Source organism: Hydra viridissima, unplaced genomic scaffold, assembly GCF_058129835.1.
Source record: "Hydra viridissima isolate aposymbiotic clone 2 unplaced genomic scaffold, HvirCarnegie_v1 scaffold_12, whole genome shotgun sequence".
NCBI lineage: Eukaryota > Metazoa > Cnidaria > Hydrozoa > Anthoathecata > Hydridae > Hydra > Hydra viridissima.
In genome coordinates, this window is record NW_028324311.1 from 8,969,244 (window position 1) to 8,983,868 (window position 14,625).

At 31.0% G+C, this 14,625-nt stretch overlaps 1 protein-coding gene across 10 annotated transcripts; it reads left to right on the forward strand.

Moving 5' to 3' along the window:
* Window positions 1-2,610: 2,610 nt before the first annotated feature.
* On the forward strand, window positions 2,611-12,306 carry LOC149881125 (uncharacterized). 10 transcript variants are annotated; one of them, XM_090069411.1, is made up of 9 exons: window positions 5,356-5,379; window positions 5,873-6,124; window positions 6,265-6,360; window positions 6,460-6,619; window positions 6,699-6,754; window positions 6,887-7,059; window positions 7,159-7,318; window positions 7,539-7,694; window positions 11,966-12,301. In XM_090069411.1, exons 2-8 carry the CDS (start codon window positions 5,911-5,913, stop codon window positions 7,646-7,648), a joined length of 969 nt encoding a protein of 322 aa, XP_089925537.1. In that variant the 5' UTR covers window positions 5,356-5,379; window positions 5,873-5,910; the 3' UTR covers window positions 7,649-7,694; window positions 11,966-12,301. The 10 variants fall into 10 exon arrangements, 9 of the variants coding, with proteins under 9 accessions (XP_089925532.1, XP_089925535.1, XP_089925529.1 ...); XM_090069410.1 differs by lacking the exon at window positions 5,356-5,379 and adding an exon at window positions 5,612-5,689; XR_016445819.1 differs by lacking the exon at window positions 5,356-5,379 and adding an exon at window positions 11,505-11,623 and having other exon boundaries at window positions 5,718-6,124; window positions 11,966-12,306.
* Window positions 12,307-14,625: the final 2,319 nt, after the last annotated feature.

Consider the following 14,625-nt stretch of genomic DNA (forward strand, 5'->3'; position numbering starts at 1 on the left):
TTCTTTATTTACAAGTTCATTTATTTTGTATATCTTTTCTGTTTTATCTTCTCATTAGTTTTATATTTTTTTAACCTACGATATTTTTCGTTTGCATAAGCATTAGGTAGGTTTAGCAAACAACTCTTTATGTAATAATGAAATGGATATCATTGCTGTTGATTTTGTATTATAAATAGAGAATAATTAGTTGGAACCAAAGAATACAACTTAATCACAGCGCAAAAGTTCTTAGGGGCGATTGAAAGTGAAATTAATCTTGTATATTCACTCGTGAGAATGTTTTTGATTTAGCGTCTATAAATTTGAAGTAAACTTAGCCTTTGGGATCTTTTATATAGCAAAGAGGAAAGGAGGGGCAGGGGGAGGGGAGGGAGAGGAAGGGGATAAGGATGAGCAGTAGTAATTTTTTTTATATGAGATAAACAAAAATATTAACCTAAATTAATGAACAACATAAATAAAACTCACTGAAATATTTTTTAATTCAAAGCATCGTATGTTTACAAAATTATAATTTCACCTGTTAGTTATATTACCTATAATTATCATTTCACCTGCTTTACAGTCTGAAACACATAATTGTTATTTTCTTATAATGATGAGAAAATGTTACTAAACCAAACAAATAATTCCATTTAAATTTTATTTCAAAATAAGAAAAAAATCAGAAAACAACAACACAACGAAATGAAACTTTTTTTAAACTATAAAATATATTTACAACTAGATCATTTAATGCAGATTCTTTGCCAGATGATGTTGCAACAGTGGTACATAAATTTTTTTAAAAAATATTGCACAGTATTATACAATTATGTTCAACCATATCCATTAAATAATAGTCTGATTTCATCATAATTACTTAAAGTTTTTCTGCAAACATGATCTTTAACTATTTGAAAAGTTAGAACAAAGAAATTGGCAAGAATTAGCTGATGGAAATTTAATCCACCCTAATCCAAACAAAAACAAAAAGAAACAAACAAAACAAAGCAAAAACAACTATATTTAAAGATAATCAATAATTACAACATTGAATAATAAAAAAGCATTCTAAAACACAAACAATTTTAAAAGTTTAACAAAAGCAATAACCATAAAAGTAATAATCAATTACAAAAATGGTAAGTGATTATTTTTACAATTACAAAAATAATTTACAAACTTGCAGTTACAAAAATGATAAGATAAAAAGGATAAAGAAAATTGATATTATAACCATGTTAATTTAAAAGTATAACAAAGATAATAAACAACAACAATAATTAAAAATATATCAAAGTGAAATAGAAACCTTAACTAAGAACAACAGCAACAAAAGCCCTGTAACAACAAAAAAAAAGCATAGTAACTGTATATTTGAAGAAGGAAAAAAAAAAAAAAAAAAAAAAAATCAAATGATAAATGAAATTTTAAATACTGAAACAGATGATGAAAATAATACAGAAGAACAAGTAAAAATATCAAAAACAGAAAATTTAAAACTTGATAAAAATATTAGAAATAGTAAGTAACAAATAACAAAAATAAAAAGAACTTTAAGATATAACAATAATGAAGATACTAAGAAAATGTCAGAATCTTGTGGATCTCGGCCTTATATCTCTTGATGATGAAAAATATGCCAAATAAGCACATAACTATGTCTGAATTTTAAATTTTATCTCCAATTATTTTTTGTCCAATAACCAAAATATGTTGCAAAATTACCTTTTTTTTTATTGTCCATTTTCAAGGAACATAAAAGTCAAGTATCTTATCAAACTTTGACCAGGTTTCAACAGTTATCATTAGATTGATTGTTAAAATAGAAACATTACGCTTAACTCCATTATGAAATGTCTCAAAGTGAAGATTTTCATACACTCATCATATTATGTATTTCTAATGCCACTTAAAGATATTATGTTAGTTCTTTGAGTTGGACCAGCAGTTGGAATCTGAGATAAGGGTACTCCCAGCCAAGGAAATGGAGCTTTTTTTGGTCGATTTTTTCCTCCACATACTGTAACTGTTTCAAATTTTGGAGGCCAGTGTAACTCACAGATAACAGTGCTATTGTTAACAACTGAATTAGAGATTGGAATGGCTTTTATCCGTTTTTCACGCTCAACATTGTAATTTAAAATATGATGCACTGATATACTTTACTAGCTTCACTCGATACATCTATTTTGTTCATTTTGATAATTATTGTGACAGGCATACACACAACAGTTTTTTTGGCACGATATAAAAACTTCATCTGAAATTAAAAATATATGTATATCACTTGCTTTAAACGAATTCTAAAACTCCACGCTAAAATTATCCAAGTTCGTTTGCATTACATCATGCAACAGCAACTCACAACATGTCATAAACAACATTGCATTTTCTCTTTTAAAACAAATCTAAACAAATAATTGTCTACAACCGTAAAAAAATAGGCCTGCACAAAAAATTCCAGTTGCACGACGAATAGGCCTGTAGTAAGAGGGGTGAGGGGGAGCGAGAGGGGTAAAGAAAGAGAGAGAGAGATAGTAAAATTTTTGCAAGATAAAACCCCCTCCCCTTTGGTCACGTGAATGTCGAAAATTCCTAGGTTTGTGCGGATGCAGCGTGCATAGAATGAAATTGGTACATTCACGTGGGCCGTTTCCTGGTGTGTTATTGGTTAAGGCAAACAATGAGCTTGGAAGTTCGCCTCTGCCACAAATGTCTATCCTCCCACAAGAGGTTTGTCCTAATGAGCCAATTATGGGAAATACACCTACGTTAATAGGTTTTGAAAATAGACATAAAAAGGGCTTCTGTGATACAAGTTTCAAAATCTGCAAATGCCAGGAGTAAACTGAGTAAGTTTTTGTTTTGATTTTTCGAGTTGTTTGGCTGTTTTACAGAGTTACTTTAGCTAGGTTGAATAACCGGGGGACAATAATTTTCTTTGACGTGCTAGTTTTACTTTGCAAAATTTTATTTTTTTACGTTTTATCGATTTTCTCACGGTGTTTGTGTTTGTTTTATGAAGGCGATTTGGAAATGTTGTGTTACTATTTAATAAGATAGAATTTTTAAAGTTGATAAATAAGAATGCTTCCTGCAGATCTTGAGCTTTTGCCTTCTCCCTCCCCGGTTTCTTATATAGTTGTTGTTTTTTTTTAGTCTTGAATGAAAAAAAGTTTCAAAATCTGCAAGTATCAGGAGGAAACTGTGTAAGTTTTTTGTTTTGCTTTTTTGAGTAAGTTTTTGTTTGGCTGTTTTACAGAGTTGCTTTAGCTAGCTTGAATGACCGGGGGACAAAATTGTTATTAGACATGCTGGCATCTCTTTGCAAAATTTATGTTATTTACGGTTTATCAATTTTCTCATGATGTTCGTGTTTATTTTATGAAAATGATTCGGTAATGTTGTGTTGCGTATTTAATGAAAGAGAGTTTTTAAATATAACGAATAAGAATGCCTTCTGCAGGTCTAGAGCTTTTACCATCTCTTCCTCCCCGGCTTTTTTGTAAGTTTAAAGTTTGCCTTGCGGACGCAATGTATACAAGATTTTGATACAAGTTTGTTTGTTTGTTGTTGTTTTTTTACTTTTACTATCATCGTTATGTTTATAGCGCTGAAATGAACGAAAGAGCAAGAGTATACAGTAAAAAGTATAGGAGAATCCAGTCCGAGATTACCAAGATGCTAACTTCGACTGAACCTTCTAGTGGTGATGTTGCAGTACCAGACAAACATGATCTTCACGTTGATGACGTTTTAGCTTGCAGCGAAATTGTTAGCGATGTTAGCAGTGCTGATCGATCGAAGACATCACCTCTAAACATCGAATTAGCTAGGTGGGCAGTTAAGCACAATGTATCTCGTGAGTCCTTCAATGATCTGCTTTCAGTTCTCAATAGACATGGTTATGAGCATTTACAAAAGGATGCTAGAACGTTGTTAAAGACTCCCAGACGAATCTGTACTCAAGAAATCTGCGGTGGCTCCTATACTTACTTTGGAATTCAGGAAGGTTTGATTCAACGTTTAAAAGAAATGGATGTGATTGATGTTACTGAGATTAAGTTAAATGTCAGCATAGACGGTTTGCCTTTGTTTAAATCATCGCTTGTACAAATGTGGCCTATTTTGGGCATGTTTCACTCTAATGTTTTCATTGTTGCACTATACTGTGGGAAATCTAAGCCCCATCCTGTAGATGATTTTTTGAAGGACTTTGTTCTAGAAGTCAAGCACCTCTGTGTAGCTGGTATAACCTTCAACAAAACAAACTTAAAGTTTGGTCTTGGTGTTTTTATCTGTGATGCTCCAGCTAGAGCATTTTTGAAACAAGTTGTTGTACACACCTCAAAGCACGCTTGTGAGCGTTGTGAGATTGTTGGTGAGTATGTTGCTCATCGCGTGGTGTTCAAGCCCCAAAGTTCATATCTGTTAAGGTCTAATGCTTGTTTTGATCAGCTGTTGTATTTAAATGGTCATCAAGTTGGTGTATCCCCTCTCTCAAGTTTAGGTGCATCTTTGATCAATGACTTTGTTTTAGATTACATGCATTTAGTTTGTCTAGGAGCAACAAAAAGAATTTTGACTTTTTTAGTTCAGGGTCCAAGAGTATGCAGGCTGTCAAACTTTTTAATAAGCGATGTTTCTAACAGACTGTTATCTTTAAATGGCAAGTTACCTTCTGACTTTGCTCGCCAACCACGTTCATTGTCTGAGCTAGACAGATGGAAAGCCACAGAATTCAGGCAGTTTTTACTTTATACTGGTCCTCTGGTGTTGAAAGCTGTGCTTCAAAGCGACATGTATCAACATTTTCTTTTGCTGCATGTTTCTATTTCTATTTTGTTGAGTTCTAATAGTGAGTTCAGGCGTCATTACTTATCTTATGCTAGGGACTTGCTTAACTGTTTTGTAGAAAACGCTGCAACTTTTTATGGTGAAACCTTTGTGGTTTATAACATTCACAGTTTGGTTCATCTCTCAGACGATGTTGAAAATCAAGACTGTTCACTCAATGAAATGTCCGCTTTCCCTTTTGAAAATTTTCTGCAAACATTGAAGAAACAAGTTCGAAACTGCAACAACCCAATATCACAAGTTGCAAAGCGTCAGTTTGAATTGCAAAATGTCAGAACTGTATTTAAAACTTCAAAGCGTACAAACCTGTCTGTAAGTTTTCGAGATTCTTGTTTTCTACATCAGAACTATTTTTTTGTGATTGTTGAAAATCTTGCAGATGATAACTACTTGTGCAATCGTTTAAAGGTGAAATATACTAAAAGCTTTTATACCAACCCAGTGGATTCTAAAGTCTTTGACATTGGTTTTGTTGAGAAGTTTGACGAAGTGGCATTTACATCCAAAAGGGTTCTGGTTCTCAAGACTGAACTTGTAAGAGTAAAGAAGGTTTCAGTATTGCCTTTCAATAATGGTTTTGTATATTTTCCTCTTTTGCATGAATCAGAGCAAAAATAATTTTTTTTTTGTGCATTATTTGTTGTTGTTACTTTGTTTGTTTTTTATTTGTTTAGTTTTCTTTGTTTTTTATTAGTTTAGTTTTTTTTTTTTTTTATTTAGTTTTTAACTGCAGAATTAAAGTTTTTCAAAATCAATTTGCTTATTTTAGCACAATGCAACATCCTTAACCAATTTCAACTTGCTCAATTTTTATTCTTCTTCAATATGGGAATTTAAGAATTAGGTTACATTGAAATGTTTTTCATAACAACAGTTTATTGATCATTTTAGTATTTCAAAAATGTTTTAGAATAGATTTATAGTATTTCTGAATTACATTAACAGTTGCATTACTTGTGATCATAATAATCAATTTAATATTGTCCTTTGTTTGGAGCTGTTCTCATCTTAAAATTGTTTTCTTTAGATTGATTAACAATACTTAGTAAAAAGGTTTGACGAAAGATGGAACCAGTACCAATGAAAAAGTGGGCTTGTGCAGTATGGCAAGAGAAGAGCAAAACAGAAATAGGAGTAGTTTTAAGAAAATGGATTGATACAGAAAAAAAGGTTGTTTATTGGCCAAGTGGTGTAGATGTATTACGGGCTGAGAGATACAATCTTTCACCAAGTTCACACTGGAAGCAGTTTAGACTTATAAAAATGAAATGTGAGGGTGGTAGGTCTTTTTTCATTTTTTCAAGTTGCTATTACTTTTATTGTATTTGTGTGAGTAAGATTTTAAATCAGCTATGTGTTTGTTATTTTTTTTTGTTTTTGTTTTTTTTTTAAAAAAGTAAATGTCTACTTTTGTTAAAGATGACATTGAAGTGTGTAAACTATCAGACTTGTCTGCTTCAGAAGATGAGCATGGTTTTGTTGTTGACAATACATTGACCTCAAATGAAACATCAGGTTAGAAACTGCACCCTTTGTTGGATTTTTTATAATAGGTTTACATCAAATGCATGTCATTTAATACAAATACATGGTTTTTTTGTTTGTTTTTTTCAGACATTCCATTGATACCAGCTTCTGCTCCTCACAAAACCAAATTAACAGCATTTCCAACTCCACCATCTTCTTTTGTCCCTTCGTCCTCAAAAGTCAGTCAATCATCGCAAAGTTTCAGAGAAGCAACACGCTCTCGGTCTAGATCCCCTGTGACCAACAGGTAATTTAACTGAGTTTTATCACATTGAACTCTGCATGATTAAACAATGCAGTGATGTGATATTTTATTTCATGTTAAGGACACCTCAACCTGTTGCATGCAGCTCCTCCCAAGGTTTTCCTCTTGAAACTGCACGTAAGGAAAATTGTTTTGACTAAAGCGGTTTATTTTAAATATGATTGAGCTTGAGAGTTGCAATAAAGAATTGTTTGGAACATGTTCTGTTCAGGTGACTTCTACTCAATATTTTTCAATTTATTCTAACAGAGTTTCAAAAAGCTGTTCTTAACAATTTGGGAGAGATTGCAGTATTCATGAATGAGCTACGCGAAAGGAGAGCTGTCCATAATGACACCAAACAAATCTCAGCTCTTTTGAGCATAGAAGAGTTTGAGACAGTAGAAGAGCAACTGAAGGATGAAAACTACAGAAAAAATTTGGTAATTTCACCACTGTTGTTTTTTTAACAATTATTGGACAGAAAATCTACTTTTTTTTTTAAAGATAGTTCCTAATTTGCAGTTGGTCTTTGTATACAGGTAGAACAGCTCTCTCAAATTGGGGGTGTAGATGTCAAAGATGCAACTTCAAAAATCATTGACAGAATGTTTTCTGTGAAACTGCAATGTAAAATGAACATGAAAGGGAGTGGCGGAAAGTTAGCATTAGAAAAGTCTGGGTTATGGAGAGTTGTAATTGGTAAATATGCTTTTGTGTGTGTGTGTGTGTGTGTGTGTGTGTGTGTGTGTGTGTGTGTGTGTGTGTGTGTGTGTGTGTGTGTGTGTGTGTGTTTGTGAGAAACATCTAGAAAATTAGCTAATGCAGTATTTTGTGGGTAAATTCTTTACAGAAGTTAAGAGGAACTGAAACTAGTTTAGATATTTTGCTTTCTTTAATTGTTTATCTAATTTACTTAAAGATGCTGTGAAAATAACATTTCCTGCTATGAAAGAGTCCAGTATGAGAGAACGTGTAATGGTTAAGCTAAAGAATGCGCCAGGTCGAAAAGATGGTACAAAAAACCAATAAAAGGTTTACTCCGATCAACGGTCTGATGTTGGGAGAATTGTAATTGGTAATTATACTTTTATTTAAGACTAAGAAACAACTGAAATGGTAGCTAATGCCATGCATAGTTTGTAATGTTTTTACCAAAGAAATAATGAACTGAATTAGTTGTTCTTTTAAAATTGTTTTTAATTTTGTTTTTTTTCTTATTGGATTTTTTTTTAATTGTTTATCATTTTTACTGTTTATTTTAAACTCTTTTTTGTATTTATAATTGAAATGCTGCCTGCACAAACTGCATTAGTCACACTATTTTCATTTTGAGATGTAACCATTTTAAGATTACTTGTAATAAACTAAAATAAGTTCACTGCTTTGTTTATTTTTTAAACTTTCTTGTCAAGAAATTCACAAGTCTGTTTTGTTTTTCTAAAGATAGTAAAAAAGATATAAAAAGAGAAAATAACTTAAATTTTATTGTTTAAATATATAAAATAAATGGTTGATGAATTTAATAACTATAAAATCCATCATGCATTTTTTAATATGCAGAATTTCGTTGCAAGAACCAATAGTATTGATTGTTTATTTTAAAAAATAAATTATTAAACAAATATGTTTTTTCAAATATTCTTTTGTTCAAAAAAAAGAAAGGATAAGCACCAAAATATCATTTCTATGTTTTAAGTATTAAAACTTTCAAAATGTTGAATTAAAAAGAAAAAAGAAAATATCTCACAGTTTATTTTTAAAGAACAAAACAAGGATAACTTTGCATGGATTCTTTTTGTTACAAGATTTCATTATATTAACCCATTCATATGGTTTGCTTATTTCTCCAATTTTTTCTTCTTTTTTCAATTCTTGCAAAGCATCAGTTAATAAGTGTTATGAAATAGGGTAATTAATTATTATTCTTTGAAAAGCTCCATTGTACAAAGGTTAACCAAACAATACAAAAGATATATTTTGTTTTGACTGTAGCACTTCTAGGCAAACAGAGTTATCTTCTCGTTTCTATCATTCTTGTTTTCTTTAATATAATCATCTAAAAATGTTATTACTTCATTGGGTCCTTTATCTGCAGCATTTTCTACATTATAATAGAAGGTTGTTTTTTAAGAAACAAGGTTAATGATACCAAAATTGTGTACCCATGTGTCTTTTGTAATATACTCCACTAACATTAGTTGCTTACTTGTAGTTAGTTACTTTTTGATAATTCGTACATAATACAAGACTGCTGTTACTTTTTGATAATTCGTACATAATACAAGACTTGTTTGTCCAACTCATATTTTTTTGTTTCATCATAGAAAACCTGTGCTTTTCAGATATGCATATCATGTTGGAGTGTGAAGTTTTTTGCTAGAAGTATACCTCCTTTCAAAAGTTAGCATTAAAAAGAGTAATCTAAATATAAATTTGATAAAGTTATCATTAATTTATAACAAATTTGCTATTAACTTATACATTAAAAAGAATTTAAAATGCAACTTTATTACAACTTAGAGACTAAATTTAAAAAGCTAGACTAGACTAAACTGAAACATTATTAATTAATGATTTCTTTGAGGTAACTTAAAATATTACTTTAGTTTTATAATCATTACATGTAAACATACATTCAATATTTTTTTAATTGAAAATATGTCCTTAAAAATAGATGAACAAACTGAATTCCTAAATTGAAATTTTATTATATATCTATGAACTATTATATTTTACTTATTTACTTAAGTTAAAGTCATTTATAATGTATCTATAAGTAAATTAAACAGTAAATAGTATTTCTATGCTAAAATGTTAATCTTTTTTCAAACATATTTCAAGTAAGGGATGAAATAGTTTGTAATTTAATAAAATAAACAATAATACCATGAAATATCATATAGTTATAATGACTGCTAATGGTAGTTACAACTTCAACAAAACAAATGTATAGGCATTACAAACACTAAAGATTAATAATGAAAGATTAATCAATAGCATGCTACAATTATCACAAGTGTTGATCCTTTGTTTAAACTTATTAATACAGTAGTATTGTTCCTTTTACCAATTAAGAGTTTCCATTATAATAACTGTTAATCATTATAATTGTAGAACAGATTTTCTTCACATTTTTTTTTTATCTTTTTATTTGTATTTCTGCACCAGTTTTCTTCAACTCTTTTTCTTCTTTTGGATGCCATGATAGCTTGTTTGTATTCGGCAAAAATATTAGATCTATTTGTCACTTGTAAAATCCCTTATTGAAATTGATTCTATTTTTTATGCAGCTCAGATATTTTTTTTGTTCAAAATAGCTGGTACACATGAAAGTTTATTAGTTCATTATTGAAGTGACATAGTTATCTCTGTTTTTTGTTTTTTGTTTTTGTTTTTTTAATGGACTTAAGGAGTTTTTGCTGGCAGCACTTCATTTGCTATTGTTTATTGTTTTAATTGTTTATTGCTTTAGTTGCAATTTTATTTTCTTGTGTAGTTGTTGTTGTTATTTATTATCTGTACTCTCAAAGAAGTTAAGTTTTGTTTATAATTGTTATTGTTTGGTATTTTTATCACATTTTAAAATTAACTAGTTTATATTTTTAAGTTCTTTTTCTTACTTATTATTGCTATTGCTTGTTAACTTCATTTTTTATTGCTTTTGATATAATTTTAAAATCTTTGTATCAATGTTTTTGTTTTTAATCATTATTGTTAAGTTTTGAAGTTTTTTTTAACTACTTCTTTATTAATTATTGTTGTTGTTCTTTTTATTATATTTCTATGTTTTTTTAATATTTATTGCTTATTGTATTTACTCTTTAATAACTCTTATTGAATTTAAAAATAAATTTTGACTACTTTATATTGCTAATATTTGAGATTTTTTTTTTATTGTAAAAACCTTTCTTGCTGTTTATTATTGTCATTGTTTATCATTTTTATGATGCTTTTTTGTGATAATTATTATTGTTTATTACTTTTATCACATTTTAAAGCTCTTGCTATTATTTATAGTTGCTGTTGTTTGTTAGTTTAATTATATTTGTATAGTTTTGATTTATATTTATAAGCTACACTTGATTGTTCCGTTATTTTGTTAATACATAGAGCTGCTGCAATTTTTTTATTTTTGTAGCAACAAAGCGCTGTTTTCAACTCCTCATTCAAATCAACAATCCCTTTCATCCAGATTATCCTCTCTCCTCCTCCCCTGCCTCCTTGCCAAAAATGAGGCCAGAATGATACATTTATTTTTCTCCTATGGAGCAAGATCCACAACATTCTGACACTTTTTTATTATCTTAATTATTGTTTTATCTTAAAGTTTTTTTGTTTTTTTGTTTTCTATCTTTTATTACTTATCACTTCTCATTGCTAATGTTTTTATCAAGCTTAAATTTTTTTTTTTTTGGTTGTTCTTCTATATTATTTTCATCATCTGTTTAAGTTTTTAAAGTGTCATTTTTTTAAAATTTCTGTTCCTTTATTCACATAGGCAAGTGCTATGCTTTTTTTTTTTTTTTTTTTTTTTCAATCACCTAGATGCTAGTCTCAACTCCTAAATCAAATCAATAATCCCTCTCATCCAGATTAATCCCTCTCCTCCATCTCTGCCTTCATGTAAGGCTGGAAAGATACATTTATTTTCATTCTATGGACACGAGATCCACAACATTCTTACATTTTTTTGTTATCATTATTATTGTTTTAACTTTTTTTTTTTACCATTTATCTTTTATTATTGTTAATAATTTCATCAAGCTTTAAATTTTTCTCTATAATTTTTAGTTTTTCTTCTGTATTATTTTCATAATCTGTTTCAGTTTTTAAAACTTCATTTATTTATTTATTTTCTTTTATGTTTTTTTTTTTTTTTTTTCAGGCAGGGTTTTTATTGTAGTTGTTGTTGTTGTTATTGCTGTGGTTGTTGTTGTTGTTGTTGTTGTTATGGTTGTTGGTGTTGTGGTTGTTGTTGTTGCTGTTGCTGTTGTTGTTGATGAGGTTAGTTAAGATTTCTATTATATTTTGCAACAACTTTAACTATTGTTGTTGTTTATTATCTTTGTTACACTTTTAAGTTAATGTTGTTATAATAAAAAATTCCTTTTATCCCTTATCATTTTTGTAATTGATTATTACTTTTATTGTTTATTGCTTTTGTTAAACTTTTTAAATTCTTTGTACTAGTGTTGTTGTTGTTGGGTGTTTTTATTGTGTTTAAAAATGCTTTTTATTATTCAATCTTGTAACTATTAACTATCTTTAAATATAGTTGTTTAGTTTTTTTTTTATTATAGGTTTGAATTGTTCTTACTTACTAAAAATGTTTACGTATTTTTGCAGATGCTGTAAAAGTTTCCGTTATTAAAAGAGTCGTTATTGCACGTTCGAGCATTAGTTAAGCTAAAGAATTTATCAATCCAAAAAGATGTTATGAACTGTATTTGAACGCATTACTTTGAGGAGTTTAATACGAATGTGGTTCGAACAAGTAGAAACTCCTAAAATTTTAACAATTCGTACTTATATTTTTCAGCCACTGTATTTGTAGGATAGAAGTAATATTTCTTGTTAATGTTTTAAATAAGTATGCTTGATATTTGTGCTTTTGCATTTCCATTTAAAAGTTTTATTTAAGAAACTCTATAATCTAACTGATATAAGAACAAATAAAGTTCCGTGTTAGTCCTATTTTTCTACTAATAATGAATAGTTAAAATAACACATTTCTCTTTGAATTTTAGTATGTATTACGGTTGTAAACTATTTGCATTTGAAAAATAAATATGTATGACATGAATAAATATGCGTTTTACTATTATTTTCCAAATAGATGATAACATTTACAAAGAATGTATTTTATGAAATATTCCTATGCATTAACTATTATTAACTTGATATTATTGAAGGACATTTAATTATAAAATTTATTATAAAATTCCTTTCCGTAATATTGAGTTAATAATAGTTATGAAAAGAGATCATAAAGAAAAAGGTTACAGGCAAGCTAACAAAAAGAGCTCTAAAAGACGCAATATCAAGACCTCTTTAAGAAAACTTTCCGTAAGCGTCTTATCGTCTCACGTTTTAGACGTCTACGGAGACGATTTCAAAACCAAAAATATGCCTATAAAAAACATCTTTTAAACGTCTTTGTGCCGGCTGGGTCTCTGTTGATTGTCTTTGTCATTTTCGTGCTCAGCCTGATAGGTTACAACAGAATATGTCCAAAGGCTCCAAGAAATCTCGGTGAAAGGCTCCAATTTGACGAAATAATCACAGAATTGACATTACGAGCAAATTCTAAGCATTTCTGTGCATTTGTCGCAAAAATCGGTACTTACCACTGAATTGCTTGATGCCCTTGGCCATTTTTTTGCTCAGCCTGACAGGATACGACAAAATATGGCCAAGGGATCCAATGGGAGTTGGTGAAAGCCTCGATTTTGGCCACATTTGGCCCAAATTTCGACGTTTTGTATGGAAATTGAGCCAAAAACGGGGTTTTGTCGCCAAATCCGGTACTTGCCAGCCTCTCTGTTGATTGTCTTTGTCATTTTCGTGCTCAGCCTGATAGGTTACAACAGAATATGTCCAAAGGCTCCAAGAAATCTCGGTGAAAGGCTCCAATTTGACGAAATAATCACAGAATTGACATTACAAGCAAATTCTAAGCATTTCTGTGCATTTGTCGCAAAAATCGGTACTTACAACTGAATTGCTTGATGCCCTTGGCCATTTTTTTGCTCAGCCTGACAGGATACAACAAAATATGGCCAAGGGATCCAATGGGAGTCGGTGAAAGCCTCGATTTTGGCCACATTTGGCCCAAATTTCGACGTTTTGTATGGAAATTGAGCCAAAAACGGGGTTTTGTCGCCAAATCCGGTACTTGCCAGCCTCTCTGTTGATTGTCTTTGTCATTTTCGTGCTCAGCCTGACAGGATACAACAAAATAGGGCCAAGGGATGCAAGAGGAGTCGGTGAAAGTCTCGAATTTGGCCACATTTGGCCCAAATTTCGACGTTTTGTATGGAAATTGAGCCAAAAACGGGGTTTTGTCGCCAAATCCGGTACTTGCCAGCCTCTCTGTTGATTGTCTTTGTCATTTTCGTGCTCAGCCTGATAGGTTACAACAGAATATGTCCAAAGGCTCCAAGAAATCTCGGTGAAAGGCTCCAATTTGACGAAATAATCACAGAATTGACATTACAAGCAAATTCTAAGCATTTCTGTGCATTTGTCGCAAAAATCGGTACTTACCACTGAATTGCTTGATGCCCTTGGCCATTTTTTTGCTCAGCCTGACAGGATACAACAAAATATGGCCAAGGGATCCGATGGGAGTCGGTGAAAGCCTCGATTTTGGCCACATTTGGCCCAAATTTCGACGTTTTGTATGGAAATTGAGCCAAAAACGGGGTTTTGTCGCCAAATCCGGTACTTGCCAGCCTCTCTGTTGATTGTCTTTGTCATTTTCGTGCTCAGCCTGATAGGATACAACAAAATAGGGCCAAGGGATGCAAGAGGAGTCGGTGAAAGGCTCCAATTTGACGAAATAATCACAGAATTGACATTACAAGCAAATTCTAAGCATTTCTGTGCATTTGTCGCAAAAATCGGTACTTACCACTGAATTGCTTGATGCCCTTGGCCATTTTTTTGCTCAGCCTGACAGGATACAACAAAATATGGCCAAGCGATCCAATGGGAGTCGTTGAAAGCCTCGATTTTGGCCACATTTGGCCCAAATTTCGACGTTTTGTATGGAAATTGAGCCAGAAACGGGGTTTTGTCGCCAAATCCGGTACTTGCCAGCCTCTCTGTTGATTGTCTTTGTCATTTTCGTGCTCAGCCTGACAGGATACAACAAAATAGGGCCAAGGGATGCAAGAGGAGTCGGTGAAAGTCTCGAATTTGGCCACATTTGGCCCAAATTTCGACGTTTTGTATGGAAATTGAGCCAAAAACGGGGTTTTGTCGCCAAATCCGGTACTTGCCAG

Excerpts from the sequence above, each read along its gene's own strand:
- LOC149881125 (XM_090069403.1), top strand. The coding sequence starts at position 3,390 with ATGTTGTGTTGCGTATTTAATGAAAGAGAGTTTTTAAATATAACGAAT. Across the intron at positions 3,494-3,599 it reads TCTTCCTCCCCGGCTTTTTT|CGCTGAAATGAACGAAAGAG; the intron begins GTAAGTTTAAAG and ends TTATGTTTATAG. Across the intron at positions 5,395-5,614 it reads AACTTGTAAGAGTAAAGAAG|CACAATGCAACATCCTTAAC; the intron begins GTTTCAGTATTG and ends TGCTTATTTTAG.